The sequence below is a fragment of the Fistularia commersonii genome, chromosome 27, assembly GCF_037954325.1.
Source record: "Fistularia commersonii isolate RoL2024-O1a breed Wild chromosome 27, RoL_Fcom_v1.0, whole genome shotgun sequence".
NCBI classification, from domain to species: domain Eukaryota; kingdom Metazoa; phylum Chordata; class Actinopteri; order Syngnathiformes; family Fistulariidae; genus Fistularia; species Fistularia commersonii.
The window spans coordinates 6,683,903-6,708,241 of record NC_141310.1 but is presented as its reverse complement, the minus strand read 5'-3'; the positions used below and the strand labels follow the sequence as shown (position 1 = coordinate 6,708,241).

At 39.0% G+C, this 24,339-nt stretch overlaps 2 protein-coding genes across 6 annotated transcripts; both read right to left on the bottom strand.

Annotated features, from left to right (window-relative positions):
- Positions 1–2,347: 2,347 nt before the first annotated feature.
- Positions 2,348–16,729, bottom strand: cnsta (consortin, connexin sorting protein a). Of its 5 annotated transcripts, none has more exons than XM_086175065.1 (14): positions 16,563–16,729; positions 15,499–15,608; positions 13,940–14,007; positions 13,372–13,764; positions 12,257–12,915; positions 10,936–10,966; positions 9,913–9,999; positions 9,374–9,455; positions 8,541–8,562; positions 8,310–8,376; positions 6,541–6,809; positions 4,599–4,727; positions 3,203–3,347; positions 2,348–3,077 (listed from the first exon to the last, which is right to left on the bottom strand). In XM_086175065.1, exons 3-14 carry the CDS (start codon positions 13,950–13,952, stop codon positions 2,869–2,871), a joined length of 2,106 nt encoding a protein of 701 aa, XP_086031191.1. In that variant the 5' UTR covers positions 13,953–14,007; positions 15,499–15,608; positions 16,563–16,729; the 3' UTR covers positions 2,348–2,868. The 5 variants fall into 5 exon arrangements, with proteins under 5 accessions (XP_086031191.1, XP_086031193.1, XP_086031194.1 ...); XM_086175067.1 differs by having other exon boundaries at positions 4,599–4,715; XM_086175068.1 differs by having other exon boundaries at positions 4,599–4,712.
- Positions 16,730–17,558: 829 nt separating this feature from the next.
- Positions 17,559–24,275, bottom strand: tfb2m (transcription factor B2, mitochondrial). Its single transcript, XM_086175059.1, has 10 exons — positions 24,130–24,275; positions 23,269–23,601; positions 22,627–22,816; positions 22,464–22,555; positions 20,071–20,224; positions 19,451–19,599; positions 19,139–19,228; positions 18,477–18,536; positions 18,220–18,368; positions 17,559–18,044 (listed from the first exon to the last, which is right to left on the bottom strand). The coding sequence occupies exons 2-10, from the start codon at positions 23,551–23,553 to the stop codon at positions 17,855–17,857; spliced, it is 1,359 nt and encodes a 452-aa protein (XP_086031185.1). The 5' UTR covers positions 23,554–23,601; positions 24,130–24,275; the 3' UTR covers positions 17,559–17,854.
- Between the last annotated feature and the right edge of the window lie 64 nt (positions 24,276–24,339).

Genomic DNA, 24,339 nt, shown 5'->3' with positions numbered 1-24,339 from the left:
ACAGTTAAATCTGTTAAGGTAAACTATGAAAATATACACAATAGTACAATTATGGCTTTGATGCTTGTATTCAGAAAAAATAAAGAGTTTATCAAATAAGAAGTTCACTGGCCTAGCGAAGCCCTCTCATGACCAATGACAATAAGAGATGAAAAGGTCTTCAATGCAGTGCAATGACAAGTGAAGATGATGAAAAAAAACAAATAAAAAACAAGATTAATCTTCGTTTCCACCTTCACTTTACATCTCTTGTACCATAAATAAGTCAAACATTAAATAAGATTTGCTGAGTCACAATCATCTGAACCAGCCAGACGAGGTGCAAATAAAACACAAATGCAAGTGAATTAATGTGAGTGAGAAAACATTGTTTTTTTTTATATATCTTAGACTGTTAAAATGCATAGATAAGACACTAGACTCTGCCCTGATGAGAGATCTGACAATCAAGATCTTTGTGAGATACGTGTTGGTTACTCCTGCACACTTTACAGTATAAACTGTTACAACAAAAATGAAAAAAATTATTTGCAGGACGTCACGCATATGAAGTGTGACGATGCCCAAAGACTCAAATCTGCTTTAAAATGACTTTGCGTCTTGTAGACAAAAGAATAAGCTCCAGGAGGAGAAACATCTCAGATGGATTCAGTTCTAGAACCAGAGAAAGATCTAGTAATTGAGGCCACAGTAATTCAGACAAGATCAAAAAAACATCAATGACTAATACCAAAGTGAGACAAAACAAATAGCAGGGGTGAATCATAAAATAAATAAAAAAAAAAAGAAAAAAAAAATCAGCATAAAACAAACATGTGCAGACAGAGAAGGGTTGAATAATTAGGGGGGCATGATTCTCTTTCACCGGTTTAGTCTGAGGCTAACAGATTATACCTGAACAAATATTGCTGTATCATTAAAAAAAAAAAACAAAAAACAAAAACTAAATCGTACCACTCATATGTGCAATGTGTTAAACAACTTTCTGACAATATATACAGAGATGTGCTATTTTACTGTACATGCTGCATAATCCAGCCCACTTGAAGCACAAGCACAGTTTTCTATTCAAGTCCCAAGAGGCAGCCATGTCACAACAACACAATTGCGTTGTTGATGGTCATGAAAATGGCAGTGACATGACATTCATGTCAAATGAGGAAGGGAGACAGTTTGAAACGGAGTACAGTTCAAATGGTGCAATGATCATAAAAGGGTATTGACAGCTAGTTGCCAAACAACCCAAAGTTTACAATCACAATCAGCACGTGACAGTGACATGCCCCGGGGTCCTATCAATAAACCTGCTGTCCAATAGCTCAGCTTTGAAAGATAATAAAAACGCTTCATACCTATTTTGAATACATAAAACATTATCAATGCATTACATATACTTTGGTAAAATAATGCATTATAATACAAATCCTTGAAAAACCCTCTCCTTCAGAGTATTATCATAATTTCGAGGTTGTAATGGGTTATATAGACATTATTTTCCAATTATTTAGTCCATCCAATTACTATTAGCCAAAGATGACTAAATATTTGGAGCAGCCGCTCTCAAACAATGATCAACTACAGTCCTGTTGTATTACAAAGCATTATTTTCATCTATCTAGAGTCAAGTAAAGTGGCAAGTGGATGTTTGGTGTGAATGCCCTGCCCTCAACAAAGCTGCATTAACCTTTAAAATCCAAACATTCAATCCAAAGTTTAAGACATGATTAAGACATTGACTTCATTGCAAGAAGTACACAAGATGAGTGAAAAAAAAAAAATTAAAATGTTCTCTTCGTGATTTAGAAAAAGTCAACGATAAAAGCAACACCAGGAGTTGCAGCATTTTGTAAAATCCTCTTGGGGCTCCTTTCCATGTGTGCATTTTCTGTGGAGAGTAAACAAACTATACATTTTTTCACAACTCCAAGTGTCTCCGAGGTTATTGATTGAGTCCAGTGTGAGTTAGAAAGTTTTTTCCTTCCACCGTTGATTGCTCATCCAGACACTTTGAACCTCCAGGATCACTTGTTTCGAGTGAATGTGTCACCTTTTGCTCACTGCTCTGCTTTCTCCATAAAACTAGACTTATAAAGGTTGTCTGAACTGTGACTCTGGATTTTTTTTTTTAACTTTATGTGATATAGTCACTGTCAGATGACTTTACAAATGTTTACTGTTTGCCTTTTTTTGTCCAAAACATACAGAGAAGCTACACAAGTGAACTAAAATGTCTGATTGTTATCCAGTTGTGGTTGCTCACTAAGTAGTCAGATGTGTCTGAGGTGGGAGCAAGGAAGTCACCTTAGGAAGAATTTAGGATTTTCTGGTTTAAACATATTTCTAATACTTTTTGCATATTTAAGTTACTTGATTATGCTACAGAAGCTGCTACATTTAGCCCGTTCTGCTGCAACCCAGAATGCAATGAACACCTGGCTACGTGGAGCTCTTGAGCCAGTACACCCTGGTCATGGTGTCTGATCAAGGTCATATTACATTCTTACAGCAAAAAATGCATCAAGGTCATTTTTAGTCTAAAAGGGTTCTGGTCCAGTTTACGTTAATGTGACCACACATACCTGCTGAACTGAACTGCACTTCTAATTTGCCTGTGCAGGTGTCATTTGCACTTCCTATCCCTGAATAGTCATCAAAGAGCATTCAAATGTAGGAGCTTAAGAAAATGCCTATTTTATCTGATAAAAAAAAACAACTGTTTTATCTGATAAAACCTTTTAGCAAGTTGAGCAATGCAACTGCCATTTTCTGCAAAATAGCTAGGCTTATAGCTGTTGCTAGGCATAATTTTCACAGAAATCCTGTACCAGGATGCAATAAGAGTTGCTCAGTGTCTCTGTTGCTTTACTGTTATGACCCTGGAGTGAACCAGTATTGGATCTGAGATATCACACGCCACGTCTGTGCAATATAGAATTCTGCACTTGTGGTGAAGTCCTGACAGACTGAGGACTGTGCATCACCCAGAGCACAGTAAAGGGCAGTACCTCCCACACTGATCACTACCGTGACGAGAAAGAGCAAGAAAAGAAGGAGGCAGGAGTCTCCATTGCCAACATCTACAGAGAAAAAAAACATAAGAAATGAGTTATGGAGATTTGAGGAGAAAGGTGATATTCTCATTTCACCTATAAAGTATTTAGTGACATTATTTTTTGACTAAATAGATAAACCAAAAGCATACCAGTTTCAAAGCAGTCATCAGGGAATTTGAAACGGACATGTCTTTTAGCACCGGGTTTGTGAGGTCGGAGCTCTGAAATAGTTTCACTGTCCGCACACACATTCTGCTTCTTCAATATAGACACCAGGCCAAGGGCAGGGAATACCTGGAATGAGAAAGCAAATAATAATGATCCGTAAAAAAGAAACAATAGAACAAGATCAAATTCATATCCCAATGCCATAAAGCAAAATGGAAGAGATAACAAAATATTGTAATGCTGCTCCATGGCATTTGTATTCACCTAGCGGATTTCAGAGGTAGAGGGAAATGGGGTGGGTCTGTAAAGCAGAGAAAGTTGTGTAGGTCGGTAGCACGTGGACAAATTGTGGGGGGTTTGGATGATGTCAGTAACACCAGGGGCATCCTACACTGAATGATAAAATGAAGGTGCATCCTGAAACAATATCCACTAGATGTCAGAACAACAGTTACGTGGTGCTGATCACTGAAAGGATGTATCAGAATGTTCAAAAGCCCAGATGGCAACCACTGATTCAGCTGAATGTTCAGTAAGTCTTCTCCTGAACTAGTGAACCCAAACCAGTTCTGCAATTTGAGCAGACTTGCCGAGAGAACTTAGAAGGGAAGCAGCACATTATAATGTCTCAGAGAACACCTGCAACTGCTACTTATTATCTCTACTTTTGAGAAACCAAAGTTCTTAGAGTTAATAATCTGCCTCCGTTTCTTTAGTCTGTTCCCATTCTGTTTGTCTCCTTCAAATCCTTCCTATCTGCTTTAGCTTTGGTTTTTCTTTAAAATATATGGGGTTGTATACAACCACAATACGATTTGGTACAACACACAATATATGAATCTGAAACCAGATATATGACCTATTTCACACTGATGTGAAAACACATACTGATATGATTGGTTTTAATTAAGTATCAGAAGTATATCAGTAACACAGATGTATGAAAAAAGAATCCCTCAGGCTGTATCTGTTCTCCGAGGGTCTAATTCTGTCTGTGTAGGAGAAGGAACATGCTTCGATTAATATCTGGGGACCAGGTCTATAGTCTGGGTCCTATTATCTTTGAATAATGTTTACTATACTGCTTCAACACGGCATAGCTGTCAGATGAAGAGCGAGGCATTATACTCAAAATGGTCCAAAAGTAAAACCAAATAATAAGTGTCTTTTCATTTTTCTTTATATTTCCGTAATTCTGAAAAAAAATTAATGGGGAGAAAATGTCAAACTATAACACTATAAAAATGGATAAATATATCCTCTGGGATATACAGGGGTAAAAATGTACATTCACGCCCAGTGTGTACATCCATGAAAGCACGCACGCACGCTTACAAACAGCCAGCAGGTCAGGTGACCCAGAGAAAATGTACAAACCTCCTCTACAGTAATCAATTTAGCCATTTCATCCAGTGTGGCATCTTCATTGTGACATCTGTTGTCGCACTGTTCCACATCATATTCCTCTTCGTCCCCAAACTCTGCTAACTCCTGCTGCAGACATAACTGAAAATCAGAACCAGAAACACGTTTATCGCCCAAGTATGATCACACATACAAGGAAAGTATGTGATTCTGCTCTGGTTAAACCTTGTACTGACTTGGAAGGTAAATAACAACTGGATAAATGCATCTTCAATATGACATGACAGCAATTATCCAGCCATAGATGTTGGGACTTAATGCAAGGAAGTAACAGGTTTACAATTTCAGTTTTGGGCCTCCGGGGAAGAGTACATAGCTTCAGGGTTGCTGTTTTTTATCTAATTTATTCATTCGGGATTTTCAGGACATTTCAACATGTACAGCTTTTCCCTGACAAAAGAATTTCCAAGTCCACTAGGAGTCATTATGTGAGTCCATGTGACTGGTCAACTTTTTTTAATGAGTTATGAAGTAAAGAAATATTAAATTATTAACCCTAAAAATATTGAGTTTGAGAAAAATAGGACAGCACCAGTCCATAGCTAACCAACACTTGGAAAAGCAGAAATTATTTTGAAATGGTACAAAACTACTAATTTTTATTCACATCCACACAGTATAACAATGTAAATTGCCTAAATCTCTTTATTGATCTTTGTTTTCTGTACACTTGTCTTTCCTGATTGTACCACTTGAGGTCAAGAAACGGAACATTATTTGGAAGGTGAGAAACATGATGAGGTAACTTTACTATTACTTCAAAAGGCCTCTGGTAAAACATTGCAAAAATTATGTTTGTGTCAAGGTGAAAACTGAGATGCTTACAAAATATCTGACACCAAACACTAACTTACATTTTTGCTTTTCCTCTTTCTCTTCATTTGCAGGGTATTACAGCCGTTTGGACCTATACAGGGACATTTCTACCCCTTTCCGCATGTATATTTTGCTATCAGCTACACAATTTTCCTCATGCTAGGATTTATGATAGTTAGAGCCTGTGAGTCTGTGTTTGAGACATCACAATCCTCCTTATGACAATTCCAGCTCCTTGTGACATCATAGCCTCTCTAACGTTAACACGTTCATTACTAGCATTTGTGTTTGCTAAAATTTTCATTACAAAACATTTTTCAACAAAATTATCCAAACCTGTTGCCACCACTCCTTCCACAAAATGTTTCCCATATATACGAAGTCACTATGGCTTTTGCCATCTCTCTCTTTCCCTTTCTCATCCTGCACTGCCCTGCCCTGCCCTGCCCTGCTTCTGGACAATAGATGATAAACAAAGATACAATCATTAGCCTCCGTGATACCTAAGACTCACCATGCACAGTATACAAGCGTGTAAAATGCATGCGTGTATAAATGCCTTATATGCCCAAGTAATCAATGATAGTCTGTGACTGAGCAAGCATTGAGCCTTTGGATTTTTTTTCCAATGTAGTTAATGCTGCTCTCAGAAAGGTCAGTAAAGGGATAAAAAATTTACCTCATCGACAGGGGGTGTCACAAATCTCAAATGATAGAACCAACACTATTTTGACTATTTTGGCTTATTTGACTTTTTGTCTGTCAGACATCCAAACAAGAGCAGCCACTTATCTGTATGCTCTATGTGGATGGACTGATGCGCATTGGACTGAATTTGAAGGTTTAGATAAATCCTAATTTTAATCTTCTAGTTAAAATTTATTACATCACCTTCAGCTGTACAAAATATACATGTGACAATTCCTTGTATTTGTCCCTTCAAAATAAAACAAATATATTTATACTGTATACTACACTGAATATTTCTACCTAGCCTATGAGCTTCTATTTTTTATTACATAAATCTTAATGATAAAAATCTTTCCAATTCAAAGAACCAATAAAAAGGAATATGTACCTTGTACTCCTGGTTGTCCCAGTGTTGTATCTCAACCTCTGTGCCACTGACTAGTGTCTCTACTTGCAATGGTTTGGGGGAAAGCGCTGATTCTCTTTTCATCTGTTTTACCTCCTCTTCTTCTTCCTCTTCCTCCTCATCCTTCATCCCCAGCTCTTCCGTTGTCTCCTCCACCGCCTCCTCTCCTTCCTTGTCCCCCTCCTTCTCCTTTGCTGGACTTAAGTCACCTCCCTGCAGCTCTGCGGGCTTGGACTGATCCATTTCTCCAGCTGTAGAGCCATGCAGTTCATTACCTTGGAACGAAATGGTGTAACCCACCCCTCCTCCGTCTCTCCTCCCTCTCTGGCACTGCCCTGCTTATCCATTAGCACAAATCCATGGAAACCATCCCTCCCTCGAGGATAATTGTCAGGGTCTTTCCTCTCCTTTTCTATCTTCTCAGGGGAATTGAGCCGATCTGACAAATTAATGGAGGGTGCAACTGAATAACCATTTTGATATAGGGGAGGATCTTTGGCTCCCCCTCCTTCAACCAGATGGGCTAGATGAAAAAAAAAGAGTGAAGGAAGACTTTGGGGCCTATGCACCTATGCAGTGCAACAAACAACTTTATGGTCAGATATTTAAAACTATTATTCAGCACAACAACTTGTAATCTATTTTGACTACAAGCCAAATGCCTCATGTCACCAACTAGGTGGAAACATCCTGTAGCATGAAATCAACACTCAGACTTATTCTGGCACAGATGAAGCAGTCATTTGCTGAGCAGCCAAATATGCTCTGATGGAGTTTTCTCTGCTGTAACATTTATAAATCCCCAAGTCATCTATAAAGAAAACGTATGTCAGCAAACAAATACCCTAAAACAATGTAACTGAAACAGGGGTATTTTGGCCCCAAATGGCCATAGAATTAAATTTTTCTGGCCCAAGCACAAAAAAAGGAAGTAAAAGCCCCATCCATCCACTGCTTTAAGTTTGTATGTAACCCACATACATGCAGTTGAAGTAAGCAGGATGGATGTGACATAAACAAAAGTATCATGGTAGCTATAAATATTTCGACAGTTTTTTAACAAGTTTCCTTAACATTCATATGAAATCACCTAAAAAAATCCTGTGCTGAAATTCTGATATTTCCTATATTCTATTTCTTTGATAAGCAGATCCTTCACAGGCTACAAGAGCTAGCCAGTTGTTAGAAAGATTTCTGCCAATTTATTATGAACCAGCTGCACATAACAAAATGTGTCTGTGGAGGTTCTCAGTCATCCAGGTCATGGGGAATTCATGTCAATATGTTCTTATCCTAGCAACTGGACCTGATATGAACTGAAGAAGCCTCTCAGATGACAGATGAAACATGTTCAAGGGAAGAAAATAAAGTCCAATTGCTACGATAAGATTTTGAACATCAGCTTTAGTTAATGTTCAGTTCAGAGTCCAGGTAGATTCCTTAGTAAAGGTCAGTGTATCCAATCAAGACATGTCGACATCAAAAACAATCAACACACTGCCCAGAGCGTTAGTCTGTAATTCATACTTTGACACTTCAGTGCTGCCCTTTGCTTTACATATGAGAGTTGTTGAGAGTAATGCCAAAACTTATGACCCTGTATCTGCATGCAAGTCTTGTTTTGAAAACTAGAGTAATTTTGCAGTTTTTATGATGCTGTAAAGAGACAGTGGTCAGCCTTTAACTGTATCTCAAAAAAGTCAATCTATCTACCTATCTATACACAGCAACATAAATACTTGCTCACTCACCTGAAGAACATGAAGGCAATGAAATATCCTCTTCATGAGTGGCCCTCAAAAACTCCAGAGATGCAAACTGCAATCATACATGTAAAATTACATCAAATTTAGTTTTGTAGTACCTTATTCGATTTTAAAGAAGTGAGGAGTTACAGATAAAGACATTCACACATACCGACATGAGTTCTATATACAGATAAATTCACATCTGAAATAGAGATAAAATGCTGAAAGTCTTACCACGACATCTGTAGTCCTTGGGCTATTAAAATGATGAAAAGAGAGAAATTGAGAAAATGAGTATTGGAGAGCGTTCCTGTTTTTTGTAAATGAAGATGTGAAAGATGGTTGACCGTCCTCCGGTCTCCACATCTAATATTAGCTTCAACACATTTCCCTGGCCATTACAACTTGTCCATGAGTGATATTCTCACTCACCCTGTGTGTGTTGTGTGTGTGTGTGTGTGTGTGTGTGTGTGTGTGTGTGTGTGTGTGTGTGTGCGCGCGCGCGCACGTCTGTGAGAAAGGGAGTGAGTGTGAGAGAGTTTAGCTAGGTGAAACCTTAGCAGTGCAATGGCTCAAATGTCAGAAAGTGCAACAGCCATATGCTGCAACCATTACTGCAGTACACGTTACAATACATCATACTAACAGATACTCAAAGACAGCAAAAAGCATATAGACAGGTTAGATATACAGGATGTGGTATGATGTGTTCAGTAGGTGCATTACACAAGTAAGGGGTGCCTCCTTTGACTAATTTGTTTATCAAACTCATAAAAGAAAATAAGTGTGGATTTCAGTGACTCACCAAATAACAGTCCCAAAAATTAATCAACTTTGCAAATAGAAGGATCCAAAGAGACAACACTTCCAAAAAGCCATGCCAACAATTGCTTTGAAATAATATGCTGAAAAACTACTAATAAAAATGCCAATAGGGAAAATATCCCTTTGAGAGTGATATTGATAGAAAAAATGATTTACTTGAGTTTTTTAATGCAATTTTGAGACAAAAAAGTAGTATATAGTAAACAATTGACAAAGGCAGACGTACAAAAGTGGAGACTAACCGATTGTGCATCTGACAGATGTCTCTCAGGGTGTCCAGATGCTGGGTTTCCAGGTTGGAGGATGCTCCTCTACACTGACTTTCTAAGATCACAACACAAAATAAAAATAAAGTTAAATTAAAACTAAAATTTAAATTAAATTAAAAACAAAACACAAGCATGTGGAGGCATAGGTAAAAAGAAGGTTGAAACTGTGGAAAACTTAAATGCTGTTACTATATGGTCAAATATGCAATGGTTTAGTATGTTTTCAAAAATGTTATACTTTAAATGTTCTCCTGATTCTGAAGGTATTTGAATAATTGTTTTCTTATCTACTCTGTAATAAGTAGTTTATTTCTATCATATAAGACAAATGGATAATGACTAATTTGTAAATTTTTACTGAAGAAAACTTCAAACAACACAAATACATATCATTGTCTTAATTTGCGTAAATCAGCACCATTCCGAACTGTTTATCTGAAATCCTGCAGACACAGACATTAAACAAATGCATGGTCCTGCAATCTCATCTGAAGTGTATGTGTTCCAGTTACCCCACTGTTCCTGAAGAGCATTCAGGTTCACCAATACTCTCTGGTGGTAGAGTTGCTCTAACTGGATGCATCGCAATGCCAGCCGGTCTGAAAACAACAATTAAGGATGCATGCAGACAAAAATACATTGTGGATAGATCAGAAAAGGAATCTTACCTGGTAGTATAGAGAATATTTTTCTTTGGGAACGAAAAAACTGTTTTCGCTTGTTTTTAGCTTAAAAAAGAGAGAAGAGGACGAGTTCTCACTGGGATTCCATCTGTCTTTAGGGATATGAGCAGCTAAGACACAATCCTCTTTTGACATGGCTCAATTCTCTCATTTTCTCTCTCTTCTCTAAATGCTTGATGGAGCTAAGCTGGTTTCCTCCACTCTTTGAATCTCATATCTCCCTTCCCACTTCACTATCCAAATTTCCGACTCCCGCACTCCTCGTTTCAGTCTTTCCTTCAATACATCCCTTTTACTTCAAATTACCCTGTTTGGTACTTCTCGCTAATGGTCCTGAGTGCACTACATGGAAACATCTCTGACTGGGTGCACTGATGATGCTGTAACTCTTACTTGAAAATAGATGATCGTCAGTTAAGCAAGTCAAAATAAAACAGCCAAGAATAATGATTTCATTTGCCATTACTTAAAGTCCAGCATGTTTGAGTTATTCACTAAAACTAAGATTTGCATTTTTGCTTACATGTTATGCTTTATCTGACAGGGGAAAGTGACGGACAGAAAGAGAAACCTTCCCATTTCAAGACGAGGTTTCTCTTTCCTGAATATTTTACATCTATTGTCTTTTCCTTTTCCATACCTAGACTACACTTGTTTTTTTAAATAATACTGCAGAGTCAGCCAGGTATGAACTAAAGCGGTCTAACATCTCCACAACAGATGATACTAAATAATCAACGTGCAGTGCAGCATGTGACACAGTGCAAAATTCACATAAAACAATGTAAGTGGACACGATAGAGAGCCACAACACTCTTCTCGGACAACCTCAGTCCAATACATAAAGGATACAATCTTCATGATGAGCAAATGCCTCAGCAATCTGCAAGGATACGATGCCATTTAATAAAAAGCATTTTTATCATTACTAAAATAAAATTTGTTTTGAACCAACATAAAAAACGCCTGGTTAGAAATCTTCACTTTATAAAGCCAAAGAAACAGTGAAGAAAGCACAGTAATCAGGAACATGGATGCCATTCAATGCAAATCTGGAATAATTCCACTGCATCTACATATATTATAGATAGACTTAAGAAAAAAAATCATCTCTATGATAACAGTTACTCACTTTACGAGGGTCAACTAAAAATAGAGGAAGAAGCAGGATAGACACCAAGACAAAATGACAGTCACTCTCCCTCTATTCACCAAGTATCAACTGCTGTTTAGCTGACTCAAATTCATTAATACTGTGTGCAAGAGAGGAAGAGAAAGAGAGAACCTGATGGCAATAACAACAGCATAATATTTTAAGAGCCTGGGGGGGTGAAAATAATATTCCTTCAAATGGTCTCAGTGTATAGCCACCTTAATCAGAAACTCATATAGTTCTAAACTTAATATTCAAAATCCAACAATATTATATTTCAATTAGACTTTACATTTGAGGCCACGCTCAGGCCACATTCGGAGAAAATCTTGCCCACAATTATGAAAAAGTGTCAACTTTAATTGTTGCCTGGCTCCACTGACTGATCACTTATTAGCTTATGCCCCCTATAATTTTTATTACTACACAAGATAAAAAAGTGATGTGTGCGCACCTCAGTATCAAGGTATCAGTATCAACATGCAATGATACAATATTAAAGACGTTAAGAAGAAATGAGAGCATTCACAAAATCCTGTTGAATGGTAAATCTACAATCATATATTCTTATATCCTCTGGGAAATAATGTCTCTCTCAATTCTTCTGCAGGCAAAAATACTTTATGGGGATCATCTGAGAGCCATCTGTATAAAATCAAACTGACAGATATTTTAACACACCCAAATAACCATGTCCAGTCATGCAGGTATCTGTGTGAGAAACAAGCAGTGTGTGCTTATTTTTTTGCGATTTCTTTTATTGCACAGTCGAATTCTGCGCAATAAAAGAAATTAACAATAAAATACAAGAAATTAACAATAAAAAAAACTCTGTAAGATCTTTTATAATGAGTGGGTTGCTTGTAATATAGATTCACAAGAACGTAGTCAAAGCAAAGGCATCTGCCAAGGAGACGTTTAGCCAATGATAAGTGGTATATACATTTGTTTATCTACATTATGGATTACCGGTGCACCCCAAACAAATACTATTCCTTGTGAATCCCAGAGGTAACTTACCTGATGAAGGTATTGTGGAAAATGAGTATCATCTCCTTTTTGTGCCAACTGCTCCAGAGCAGCAAGCAGAACAGACTCTTGGATAGGGCCTGTGGTGTGGGAGGGGACTGGAACTGAGGCTAAAGATCCTGAGGTGGAAGTTGATGCTGTATATGAAGCTTGGGGCCTCGTGGTGAAGGTAACCATTGTTGTTGTTGTCACACTCATTGGCGAAGAAGGACTTGAAGAGATGAGCTGTGTGACTGAAGAAGTGACTGTCTCTGCAACTGAGGTGACTGGTTCTTCATTAGAACTTGCACGTCCGCTGAAGCAGGTGGACCCACAGTTAACAACATCACTGATACCTGCTTCTTTTCCTGAAGCCTCTGTGACACATGTAGTTCCATCTGTAATAATCATCTTTTTGTCTGAGGTTCCTATAACAACAGTGGAAATCATAGGCTCTGTGGTGAAGGCAGGTCCTGGTGTGCAGGTAATGGTCCCAGGAATGGAGGCAACTGAGCCACTGTTAAAGGTATTTAAACCTGCTTCAGCAGGATTCCACTGTTCCACAGGGCTGATAGGATATGCACTTTCTGCACTGATTACTGGAATGACAGGGGATGTAAGTTCTGGACTCATCCGTGGACTGAAGGAATATGCAGTCTCCAACAAACTGCCTAAAGACAATGTGAAAGATGGCGGCACACAGAAAAAAAGTTAAGTGAAAGACAGTATCTGCTCAGACAAAATGACAAAGCAAGCTGTATCCTGTTCAGGGGTGTGTTTCATATGTGTTTAAAAGACTGCTGGAATAAATTAAAGATGTTCCTTTTAGAAAATGAAGTCTAAGATTACAAATCATTCAAGAGATAAAAGTTTACTCAAACATAGCTCTCACATTTAAATGAGCATCAGTGTGCGTGACTAATCAATGAATAAAGACAGAAATTAATACTTAGTGTACACTATTACAAATACTTTGATAGAAAAGCAATTCTAAAGTAATTGTATTAGTGCTCTAAGTCCGTTTTGGATGCTAACTCTAGAAAATATTAAGTTCAAATGCTAATCTGTAAGCTGGTAAAGATCGTTTGCCATCAAATGATAAAAAAGAAAGAAAGCAAATGTCATACCAGTCTCTGAATTAGAGGAATCCATCATGAAAGTGTCAGGAGACCGGCAATGAATTAGACAACTTGATCCCTCGGATTCATCTTCCTCTTCTTTCATTTCCTCATCCATCTCTTCCTCATCCTTTGCTTCATCTGAACCTTTATATCCATCTGCCTCTTGTTCTTCCTCCTTGTTTTCCCCATTGTTGTTGAGAGGCACTTTCAGGATTTGCTCAAACTCCGGTCCATTCTCATTTTGAAGGGGAGAGTCACTCTCAGCATGTGTGAGCAAGTTCGTCTCATTGAGGTTTCGGGTTTGAACAGGATGGACTTCAGAGCTTGGTACATTATCACAGAGCTCAGTCCCACTACCCTCACTTTTTGACATTATTGTGCCTGATTTCTCCAACTGACCTGAAGACGGTAATTAAAACACATTAAAGGATCAGTGAAAGTGACAGCAAAGTGTATGAATTTCAAAACTTCCATAGCTTTATCAGTGGATGAATTAAAAATAGCAAATCTACGATTGAAATAAAAATGTAACTTCATAAATAGTATGTGGAGAATTATGTTGGTGAACACTCACCACCATGATCCATAAGGCTTCACCCTCACAGCAAGTGACCTTTCAGCTTGACTGTTGCTTTTGTCACACTGATGGAGATGAGAACAAGAGTGGGAATAAATAGATATGAGACTCAAAAAGATAAAAAAAATGTGACTGTATTCAGACTTCAGTTGAGATGTTAGAGTGAAGGAGGCAGGGACTTGGAACATGTTTAGCATCATTCCTAAATAAGCAGAGGTAAGAAATGGACAAACAGTAAATACCAATGTGTTTAAACTTCAGTGAGCATTAATGGGAGGCATAAAACCAGTAAAGCATCATTCCTGAGCTCCTAAACAAACACAGTGGAAAGAAATTCAACTACCTTTCAGTGTGCCTCATCAACACATTTTGCTGTAAATGGTTTGGTCATGTATGCAAAATTAGGACATTACTGGGAACAACATATTTCATAGCTCTCAAAGACAAAACTTGATCAACCATACAATATTCGAAAAATTAATAAAAAACGAAAAGCTTAACCATTTGAAATTAAATGACAGCCAAAATTAAAAAAAACTCAAAAGCAGGAAAATTAAAAATAAGACCCTGATATTCTCAAAGCATTTTTATCATTTTCTCAAATGTGATACCTGCTAGTACTTGCCAACCAAGAATTGCCACACCTCTATTTGTGTCCCCTACAGATTCTTCATTGTAAGTCTCTGAAATGTCTAATGTAGCATGAAGGCTTCATTCAAGTGTCAGGCAGCATTCACCTACAAAGTCAGTAAAACTTTTTCCAAAAAAATATGAAGGATTATTTGGTATGTCTCAAACTGTAATCAAGAACTACTCATGTTCGCCTCACACTATAATTTCTTTTGACTATCGGTGAAATAAACAGTTAAGAAACACAGAGGTCTGTAAAACATTTCACTCTATCCGCAGCTACAAAGGAGTTTTATTTAATTTCTGATATTAGTACAACAAACAGTGGGAAAATCCAAAGCTACTATAAATGTGTGTCTATGCAACGGAACGCTTATCTCAGAGGAATAAGGCTGTTACTGGTTTCCTGCAGCACTTAGCAACTTGTTCCTACTCTGTATCGCCCAGTGTAAGATTAACAAAAAAAAAAAAAAAAACAATACATGCAATATCTGTGGTTTCCTTGGTTTTCCAAGGATAAACTGCACAATAGTTATCATGAGATGGCACCTTTAAGTTCACATACTATAATTTAACTAAAATATCACAGGAGATTCTGGCCAAGCTGTACACCCAATAGCCATACTGCTACTAAAGCTTTTATTGGTCCACAATACAAATATACAGAACCAATCCTAATTTTCAATACTGAGAACTGATGAAACTACATTGCCTTAAGAATGAATAAGTGCTATTTATCATGAAGAAACCTGTTGTGGTGTTTGTTTGTATGTATGCTATGTATGGCCGCATTCCTAGGTACTATCAAATTTCAAAGGCTGGTACAATTAAAAAAAAACAACTTCATGATAGTCAACATAAATATTTAAGTAAATGAAGAAATAACCAGTATGTGATATATTTAGAAGTTATTGTGTCTGTTGTACCTTTTTCTTCTGCTTCTCAGGTGGGTTTTTAAAATCAACGGCATCCGAAAGTGTCAGTCCTCCATTGAGCTATCAATATTTATCCATCCCATACTCCTTTTGCATGTAGCCTTCCGACATGGGAGCATAAATAATAAAAGAGAAAGGAGAAACATAAAGAGGGAGAGAACCCATCGACAGATCTAACACAAAGGTGCAAGACAGAGAGGCCCGGAGAGAGACTCAGCAGGACAGCGGTGATGAACGTGGCATAACTAACAAGCAAAAATACAAGTTTATCGAACAGGGTTCGAATAGGAATGCATATTGGGCTTACGTTCCCCGCAGTCGTGCAAATTGTAAGATACCACATTCTATATGAAAGACTGCAGGGTCGATCAAATAAGTGATATTTCTGTGTTAGTTTAAGTGCTGAGACGGTGTGAAAGGGACGCTTTGACTTGTGTTACACTCATGTTCCCCAGGAAACGTGATACTACAATGCCGAAACTGCTTGTCTCGCTTACATCAATTGACCCTTCGAATAAATCCACAGGCTACTGACAGTCAAAAAAAAGCACACAATCGAGTTACTGTCGTCTCAGATGTATTAAGCTAAGTGACAGCGACTCGCAAACCTTCATGTGACTGGTAAACATCTTCAGTCTGAATAAGACTCGCTTTCACATCGGCGAGCCATGAAGAAACCGATGTTACGGACGGCTCACGCAGAGTTGTTTCGGCGTTCACGTTATTTCATATGCTGTTACTTGCTTCATTATCAGCTACCGTAATTACTGGAAAAAGGGCGTCTAGCTAGCTTAATGACTGCACTCCTCTTTCATTTCTAAAATACAGCCACAATAAAATAATTAGCACCGTGACGCCAAAATAGCGTCCCCGTATGTTGCTGTTTGCTAGCGTTAGCTTGTCGAGTTAACACATCTGGCCACCGCTTCGGGAACAAAACGTTCAAATTACAACCCTTTACTCATAATTTGCCTCCGGAAAGCTGATAACGAGAGTTAGCTTACACGCCGGTATTCCTTCCCCGAGACAGTGTTATAAAACCCAACGGAACTTACAGGTGACAAGGTTGACTGCGTTAAAGGTGAACCCTTGGGAAGCAGACACCTTGCTGGGGATTTTGTTGTAATGACAGTAATGTTACCGTCGGCCGGGGCGGAGGGTCGCCGCTCCAGTCGTCAGGCCTGTGAGCTGTGCTGTCGCCATCTCCTGTCTCCACGCCGTCAGTACGTAGGCAAGAGAGAAAGCTGCCTATAACTCCTCCGGTGGTCCGGTAAATCTGCCGTTTTAGGCAGTTTTGGGGGATATCTTAGCGTCTAGGTGCTCGTAGGTTCGAGCAGTTGTTGCACTACAGATCGCGCACCAGTGCTTTTTGGCACATATATCTAAATGTAAACAGATTTGGAATTTTCAGATGTGTGGAAGCAGCAACGGGTAGACTTCGATCTAAACCTGTGAAATCCAAACCTGTTTCAATCCATTGAGATGTCGAAAAGGAAAACGGATCCAGAGCTTTACCACAGTAGATAATCTCGTTTTCAGAGTTTTGACCCGGAACCTGCTTTATGCTAGAACTCATTATTTTTTAATATATTTATAATCAAAACTATAGCTTTTTTGGGAAATTGTTGACAATAAATAATGGATAATTTGTTGTCTTAGTGTCGCTTCCCGTTTGCTTGGGAAGAGAATGGATGTTTAAGGCACTGTATTTTCAAAACGCTGTCAGTTGTTTCACACGGACTGACAAAAGCCACAACAATTATATTTTAGAGAAAACAGAACTATTTTCAGTTAATTTCGATAGTTATACTAATGTATTTAAGGTTAAGTATAATCCTAATACTCAACCCAATATGGAAAAATGGAAAATGTATTTGTTTTAAGAGGGAACATTCAGACATTTTTATTCATTTTTGCTATTAATATTTGTGCTTAGGCATAAAAGATTCTGCAGTTCCTTTTCCATTTTGAATCAAAAATGATCGAAGCCTTTGTTATGCAGCAACTGCAAATTTTAACTTAAGTAGAACACTTAACACACTGCTCCTCCGTTGTGTCTTACATATAGTGAGTCACACACCTTTTAATCAATTCCATCCATCCAAGTGTTTTACATCACAATAAAAATACAGTAAATATTAATGAGCTGACAATTTCACTTTTTTTTTTCTTAATATGCCATTTTCATTAACATCTGCATCTCATATCTTAAAAGATGTCAATAGTCAATTCATAAGTCATAGCTTTATAGTCCACGATCTGTATATTATAAAAGTTTTTATATTTCCTTTTTGTCATTGATTTTGAAAATCAGTGACTGGCTCGTCATGCTGGAGTTGGATCCATTTCAACCCCATCCCTCTCTCTGCGTGTTCTCCAGGATCTCTTCATACAGCCAGCTCTGAGTGAACTCCTGGCTCTTGTCCATCAGCTGAAACAGCTGAAGATACTCCTCTGGATAGACATGGCCTGTCAAGATGTCTTCTGGCACTCTCATCTCTGATAACAATTTACTCCCACTATCTGGTGACCAGAGGCTGGAATACAAGAAAAGGTAAGAATGGGAAAAGTATAAGTATAATTCAAAAACCTATACAACAGCTGCATATGACTACTGTGCTGTATCGTTTTTGCAAATTGATGCAACATACGCATTGGAGGGCAGCAAAATTATCTCTGCACAATTTTACTATCTTTGTGTGTATTGCTTACTTTAGCCTGTCAATGAGCTTGACCTTCCTTTTTGCCAGACACTGTTTGACCATCATCAGCAGGGTGGAGGCATTTGAGGGCGTAAGGCCTGCAGAGAACAGATCAGCCCGTGGACGGAGACGTACCAAACACATGTGGCTGTTGGGAAGCTAGGCAGAAAAAATGGGGAAGAAGGCAGAGGGGGTGGGTGTTGTGCTGTCTGAAATGCAACATGGTCAAGTTTACACTGACGCTACGGTGCCTTCAAACCTCTTTACCTTGCCTTTGGCAGCTGGGGCACTTTGTCTGGAAGAAACCACAAATGACTCCCATGGCTCCTGCAGACACCCATTTTCCATTATTATTTAGGAAGTGTATGTAAGTATAAGGCAGTCAAAAGAATAAGAAATCTTTTGGTCCTAGCTTATATTCAGGAACCAAATAAAATAGTGAATAAAATAAATAAAATATTGAGCCATATTTGCATCAAGCATATTAAATCCCCTCACCTGGGAGGAAGTACCTAATTGCTGGGAAAAATTCAAGCACTGAGCACTACTGGGTAAGCTGAGCAAAGACTCTCCAGTAAACAAAGTTGAGTGAATTCAAAACAAAATACAGAGCATATAAAATGTGTTCACTTAGGAAAGCTGTCTCTGGAAAAAGATCTTGCCCATTTGTGGTAGTTCTGTAGCTCAGTCCCTCTGTTGTTTTACACCAAATACTTTGACCAATGTTAAAGTAATGTTTCTGCATATTAGAATATCAACTGACCGATGGTGGACGTTCTTAACAAAAAGCCTTTTGAAGCTGTAGGCTTCACAAACGGGTCCCAAATGGTCGCTAGCTAACCTTGAAACACACTAGTAAATAATTGTCATATGAAATCAATAAGTCCAGAAGATCTATCAGAATAGCTCGACCCCAGGCCCAAACATACCTTGTGCAGAAGTTCGATATCACAAGCCATTTGCCAAAGGACACTGAAGGCTCTGTAATACATCATTTCACCTGGGCGTGACACCAGTTTCTGGTAGAGGAATATGTGTTTTTAATGTTTTCTAGCAAGTAGTTAGTAAGTTAAGATGTTCAAATGATGGACACTATATTCAACGTAACCATTCTGATGGCAGAGCATAATAGTTACAAATGTATTCACCATACGTTATTAATGGATATATGAAGCTTTTGCAATAAAAAAATGAGGGTTGGATATAGTATTTTTGAAAAGAAAATCATATTTTTCTATTACCAGGTATTCTTTCTCACTCATGAAGAGATTAAGCTCTATTCTTCCATATCTGAAGACGGACAGACGCTCAAACAAGGCATAAACCATCTTCAGCAGCATGCCACGCTCATTACGTTGGGGCAGGATGCCAACCACCTTCACTGGGACATCTAGAGAAACGAACAAATACATCAAGATGTAAGACAAGCATCTAATCAGACATAATGCATTGATTTTATTAAGTAAGGAAGTGAAGAAGATAGGCTGATTATTAATAACTGAATTTACTGAGTTAAAAGGTTAACACATAAGTGAGCTCAAGTTAGTAAGATAGCAAATAACTAGTTGATTTCTATATTATCACCATTTTAAATAGAAAATGATAATACAATACAATATTACAGTTAGATGATATAGAAATACATTCTAATTTTAAAGTATTGCTCTATATTTGTTTAGTTATGGAATTTGAGGCAGGCGTTTGGGTAGTCTGATTCCTAAAAGATTTCTTTGCTCCCAGAGATAATTAAGTACAGAGGCAATTAGCTTTTTCTGTATGTATGCATGTTTGTAAGGAAGCCCATAGCGTTTTAGATTTGAGGAGCAGCTTGTGTTTTGGCAAATGAAAACCTGTTTCTCACCATCAGTCCAGCTGGATTCCGAAATTCCCAAGTCAGTGAAGAGTTTGTCAGTGAACATGGCAGGGGGTTTTAGATTCCCACTGCCTATGGGGTCCAGTTTAAAGTAGTCACAATGAACCACTTGCAATTGACCATCAAGTGAACCTTCCAGGTCCTACAAAAATAAAGCATAACAATTAAAAGGTATAATAACAATGGAAGTATAGGAATTAAGATAGAAATGTCACACTTCTACCCCTCCGTAGGCTGCCACCCTACCATGGTGGAGGGGTTTGTGTGTCCCGGTGATCCTGAGAGCTATATTGTAGTCACCCAACGCAAGTAGGTCCCAGTGAGAGACCAGACAAAGTGTGGCTCAGAAGACCCTCATGAAGAAGACAAACATTGGACCGAGTTTCCCCTTGCCCGGACGCAGGTCTACTGCTCATGGTTACTACTCATGGTTCATCCATGATGGGTTAATTGCAGAGAGCGAATTTCCCCACTGGGATTAATAAAGGATAATTATTAACTTCAACTTTCAACTTCCAGCGCTGTCTCGGGCAGCTGCCTGCCAGAGTTTCTCCTCTTTCTCCACTGAACGCCACAGGAGGTCTTTCCTACCTGAGGCTATCAGACTTTTTAATTCCTCTTCCCTCAGCCGCAGGGAATCTTCAAATCTTTGTACTTAAGACCTTCTTAAGACATTCTTACTCTCCCTCCTTCCTACTATTATCAATTACTGTTATGTTTTTGCTTGAAACTCTGGCACAACAACTTCCTTCGGGATAAATAAAGTTGTTCTCATCTCATCTCATCTCATCTCATTATTATTAGGGTCTATTCAGCAGTGCTGGAGAAGAGGGTCCAGCCGGTCATTGAACCTTGGATCCAGGAGGAGCAGTGTGGTTTTCGTCCAGGTTGTGGAACAGTGGACCACCTCTGTACCCTCAGCAGGGTCCTCGAGGAGGCATGGGAGTTTGCCCAACCAATCTATGTGTGTTTTGTGAATCTGGAGAAGACATTCAACCGTGTCCCATGGGCAATCCTGGGAGGGGCCCGTCATACGGGCTGTTCAGTCCCAGGATATTCAGGATCGGAGCTTGGTCTGCATTGCCAGTTGTAAGTTAAGAATAAGAACAACTTTATTAATCCCGAAGGAAATTGCTGTGCCAGAGTTACAGAAAATATAACAGTAATAAATAATAAAAGAAAAGGCAGAATTAGAAATAAAAATAACTATAAACTATAAAGTGTCTCAGTGAAACTATAAAGTGTCTTAGTAAACAGTGATAAAACTATAAGTGTCTTAGTAACAAGTGAGGTAAGGAGTGCACAATAGTATGATAGAAGGGAAAATTGTAGTGTAGCTGTTATGAGATGAGATGAAATATTGCACAGTGTAGCTGTGATGAGATGAAATATTGCAGTTTCTGAATAGTGCACAGTGAAATGAAATATTGCACAGTTTTGTTTTTTGTTTTTTTAGGTTAAAGATAGGTTTTTATGGTTGCCCCGTTGGCCCCGTTTCCAGGGAGAGTTGAACTCCACCAGGGCTGCCCTTTGTCACAAATTCGCCATCGCACCTCCAAATCTATGACCAGGGTGCTAAAACAGAAACAGGTGGAATGCCCACTCTGGGTCGGGAAAGAGGTCCGGCCCCAAGTGGAGGAGTTCAAGTATCTTGAGGTCTTGTTCGCAAGTAAGGGAAGAATGGAGCGGGAGATTGACAAGCGGATACGTGCAGCGTCTGCAGCAATGCAGACTACTGGTCTACCGTGGTAAAGAGGGAGCTGAGCCAAAAGGCGACGCTCTCAATTTACCGGTCGATCTACGTTTCCCCCCTCACCTATGGTCACAAGCTGTGGGTAGTGAGATTGCGGATAAAAGGGTCCGAAAATGAGATAGGGTGAGAAGTTTGGTCATCCGTAAGGAGCTTGGAGTAGAGCCGCTGCTCCTCCGCATCGAGAGGAGTCAGAGAAGGTGGCTCAGGCATCTGTTCAGGATGCCTCCCAAGGAGGTATTCCGTGGCACGTTTATCTGGGAGGAGACCACAGGAAGACCCATGACACACTGGAGAGACTATGTCTCCAGGCTGGCCCGCGAACGCCTTGGGGTACCCCCAGAGAAAAGAAGCTGGACCATTTGGTGGGGGAGAGGGAGGTCTGGGCCTCACTGCTCCGACTGCTGCCCCCGCAACCTGACTCCGGATAAGCAGGGGAAGATGGATAGATGGATGTCACACTTATGGATAAAAACCTTTCTAAGAATAATTTTTCAAACACTTTATATTATATTCATATTAATTTAAAATAGGACTTAAAAGTACATTCAGATCTTTTGAGTATGATCAGAACTAGGGATTAATTAGGGGAAATGACAAGTTGTTTGGCGCATGGAAATGATTGTATTACCTGAAGTTCCTGCAGGAATGACTTATCACCCTCAAGAGCAACAACTCTCTGGGCTCCAGCATTGAGCAATGTCCTTGTCAACACCCCAGGACCTGCAAATAACACAGCCTGTTATTGTATCATACCATCTGGAGAAAAGAAAATGTACCATGAAAGCTCATACCTGGGTTACATTCAAAAATAACAGTCTTAGCATCCTGGAGATCAGGCTCCAAGTGCTGTGTTATCAATTTTGCCAGGTCTGGGTCCACAATGAAGTGTCTGGTTTTTTTACACATCTGAGCCCTGCGAACATTCTCCTCCAACTCGCCAACATCCAGGAAATCATAAACACAAAGAGGGCGACGTTGGCCCTGAAAATGGGCAAATAGTGAGAAAATGGTCATTGTAATAAATTCTTTTCAATAGATGTAGTTAATCTTCACACCTGTAATTATTCAAGTAGCAAGGACCAGTATTAACATGATAGATTTAGGATGGCATCTTATATATTTACTTTTTATTTACCTTAGTTAAGACTAGTTTGACTTAAGACATTACAAGTTAATTATACAAGAAGATGGACGCCCAACAACAAGCTGGCATTTACTTTGCTTACTGTTTTGCTTGTCAGTAGAATTCCAAACCTTAGATATGGCTAACTTTTGTTTAGAAGCCCATTACCCAGCATTTAACTATCATAATGAGTGTTCCACAACATAACATGCCAAACAGGATATTATTTTGTTATTACTACACCTACACTAACAAAATAAGAAATATATCCATTTAAACATACTTTTTTCTTATCAAGCTAACCACCTACCTGTACTGCGACAGCAGACAGATTCCTGTGTGTTAGAGCTGAGGAGGACGAAGTTCGCTCAGCATGGGGGCTCTGAGAACTCACACCAAGAGTTGGCCTACCAGGTCCTGAGAGAGAGTCCAAGCTGTAGGTCCTTCTGTGAGGCACAGATGCCACAGGAACACCAAGACCAGAACAGTCTAAAGGAGCCAATACTGCCTTGCACAGACAGGATCTCCTCCTGATGGTCTGACAGCAAGTAGAGCGCACTGCCAGCTCCAACACTTTACAAATCAGGGCAGGCATGGTGAACCAGTTGATGATGGTACGGTCAACCTCAGCCACGGCCTAAATCTAAAGAAAAGAATAACAGATAAAAGACTGTTGTTTTCCTGCCCTCTGAAATGTTACACAGAACTAAAAATACAAGTTGGAGTAGGGGTAATCTCATACAACTATGTGAGGTGCTTTAAAAGTTGAATCAACAAGCCATCAATAACTAGAGGTAATGAGAATCTGATCATTTGTCAATTTACTCTCGTAATATTGACATCTCTGGTACTCGAGTTAATGTTAGGCCAGGCGGTGAATTGTCTCATGCTGCCAGCTACTGTTGGCTTAGCACGTGTGGACGAACAGTACCGACCAGACTGACGATGTGATTTCTCAATACAAGTGACAGTTGAAAGACTAGTCGTACCTCTTCTGGAAAGCTATGGGAAAATATAGTAATCTATGTAAAATACAGTATTACAGTGAGACTTTGGACGGGGTAATGATGCTGCTAGTGCTAGCCGAATGTCTGACATCCGTTCGCTAGCTTCACAGAGCGGTGCAGTTAAATTTAATTCTATAGGATTTAATCGAGAAACACAAACGTACCTCAATCCAGGTGTCCTATATATATATTCAACACGATTTAAGGTTGACTTTTACCAGTTTATTCTCTGGTAAGACCCTGTGACATTGAGACTTTGGCATCTTGACTGACCCCACACTTGTTTTCACAACTCCGCAAGGAGTCATGCAGCAGACGCACATTGATGTCGTCACAAAGGCGAATACTGCGAGGGCCAATCGGAAATTAAATAC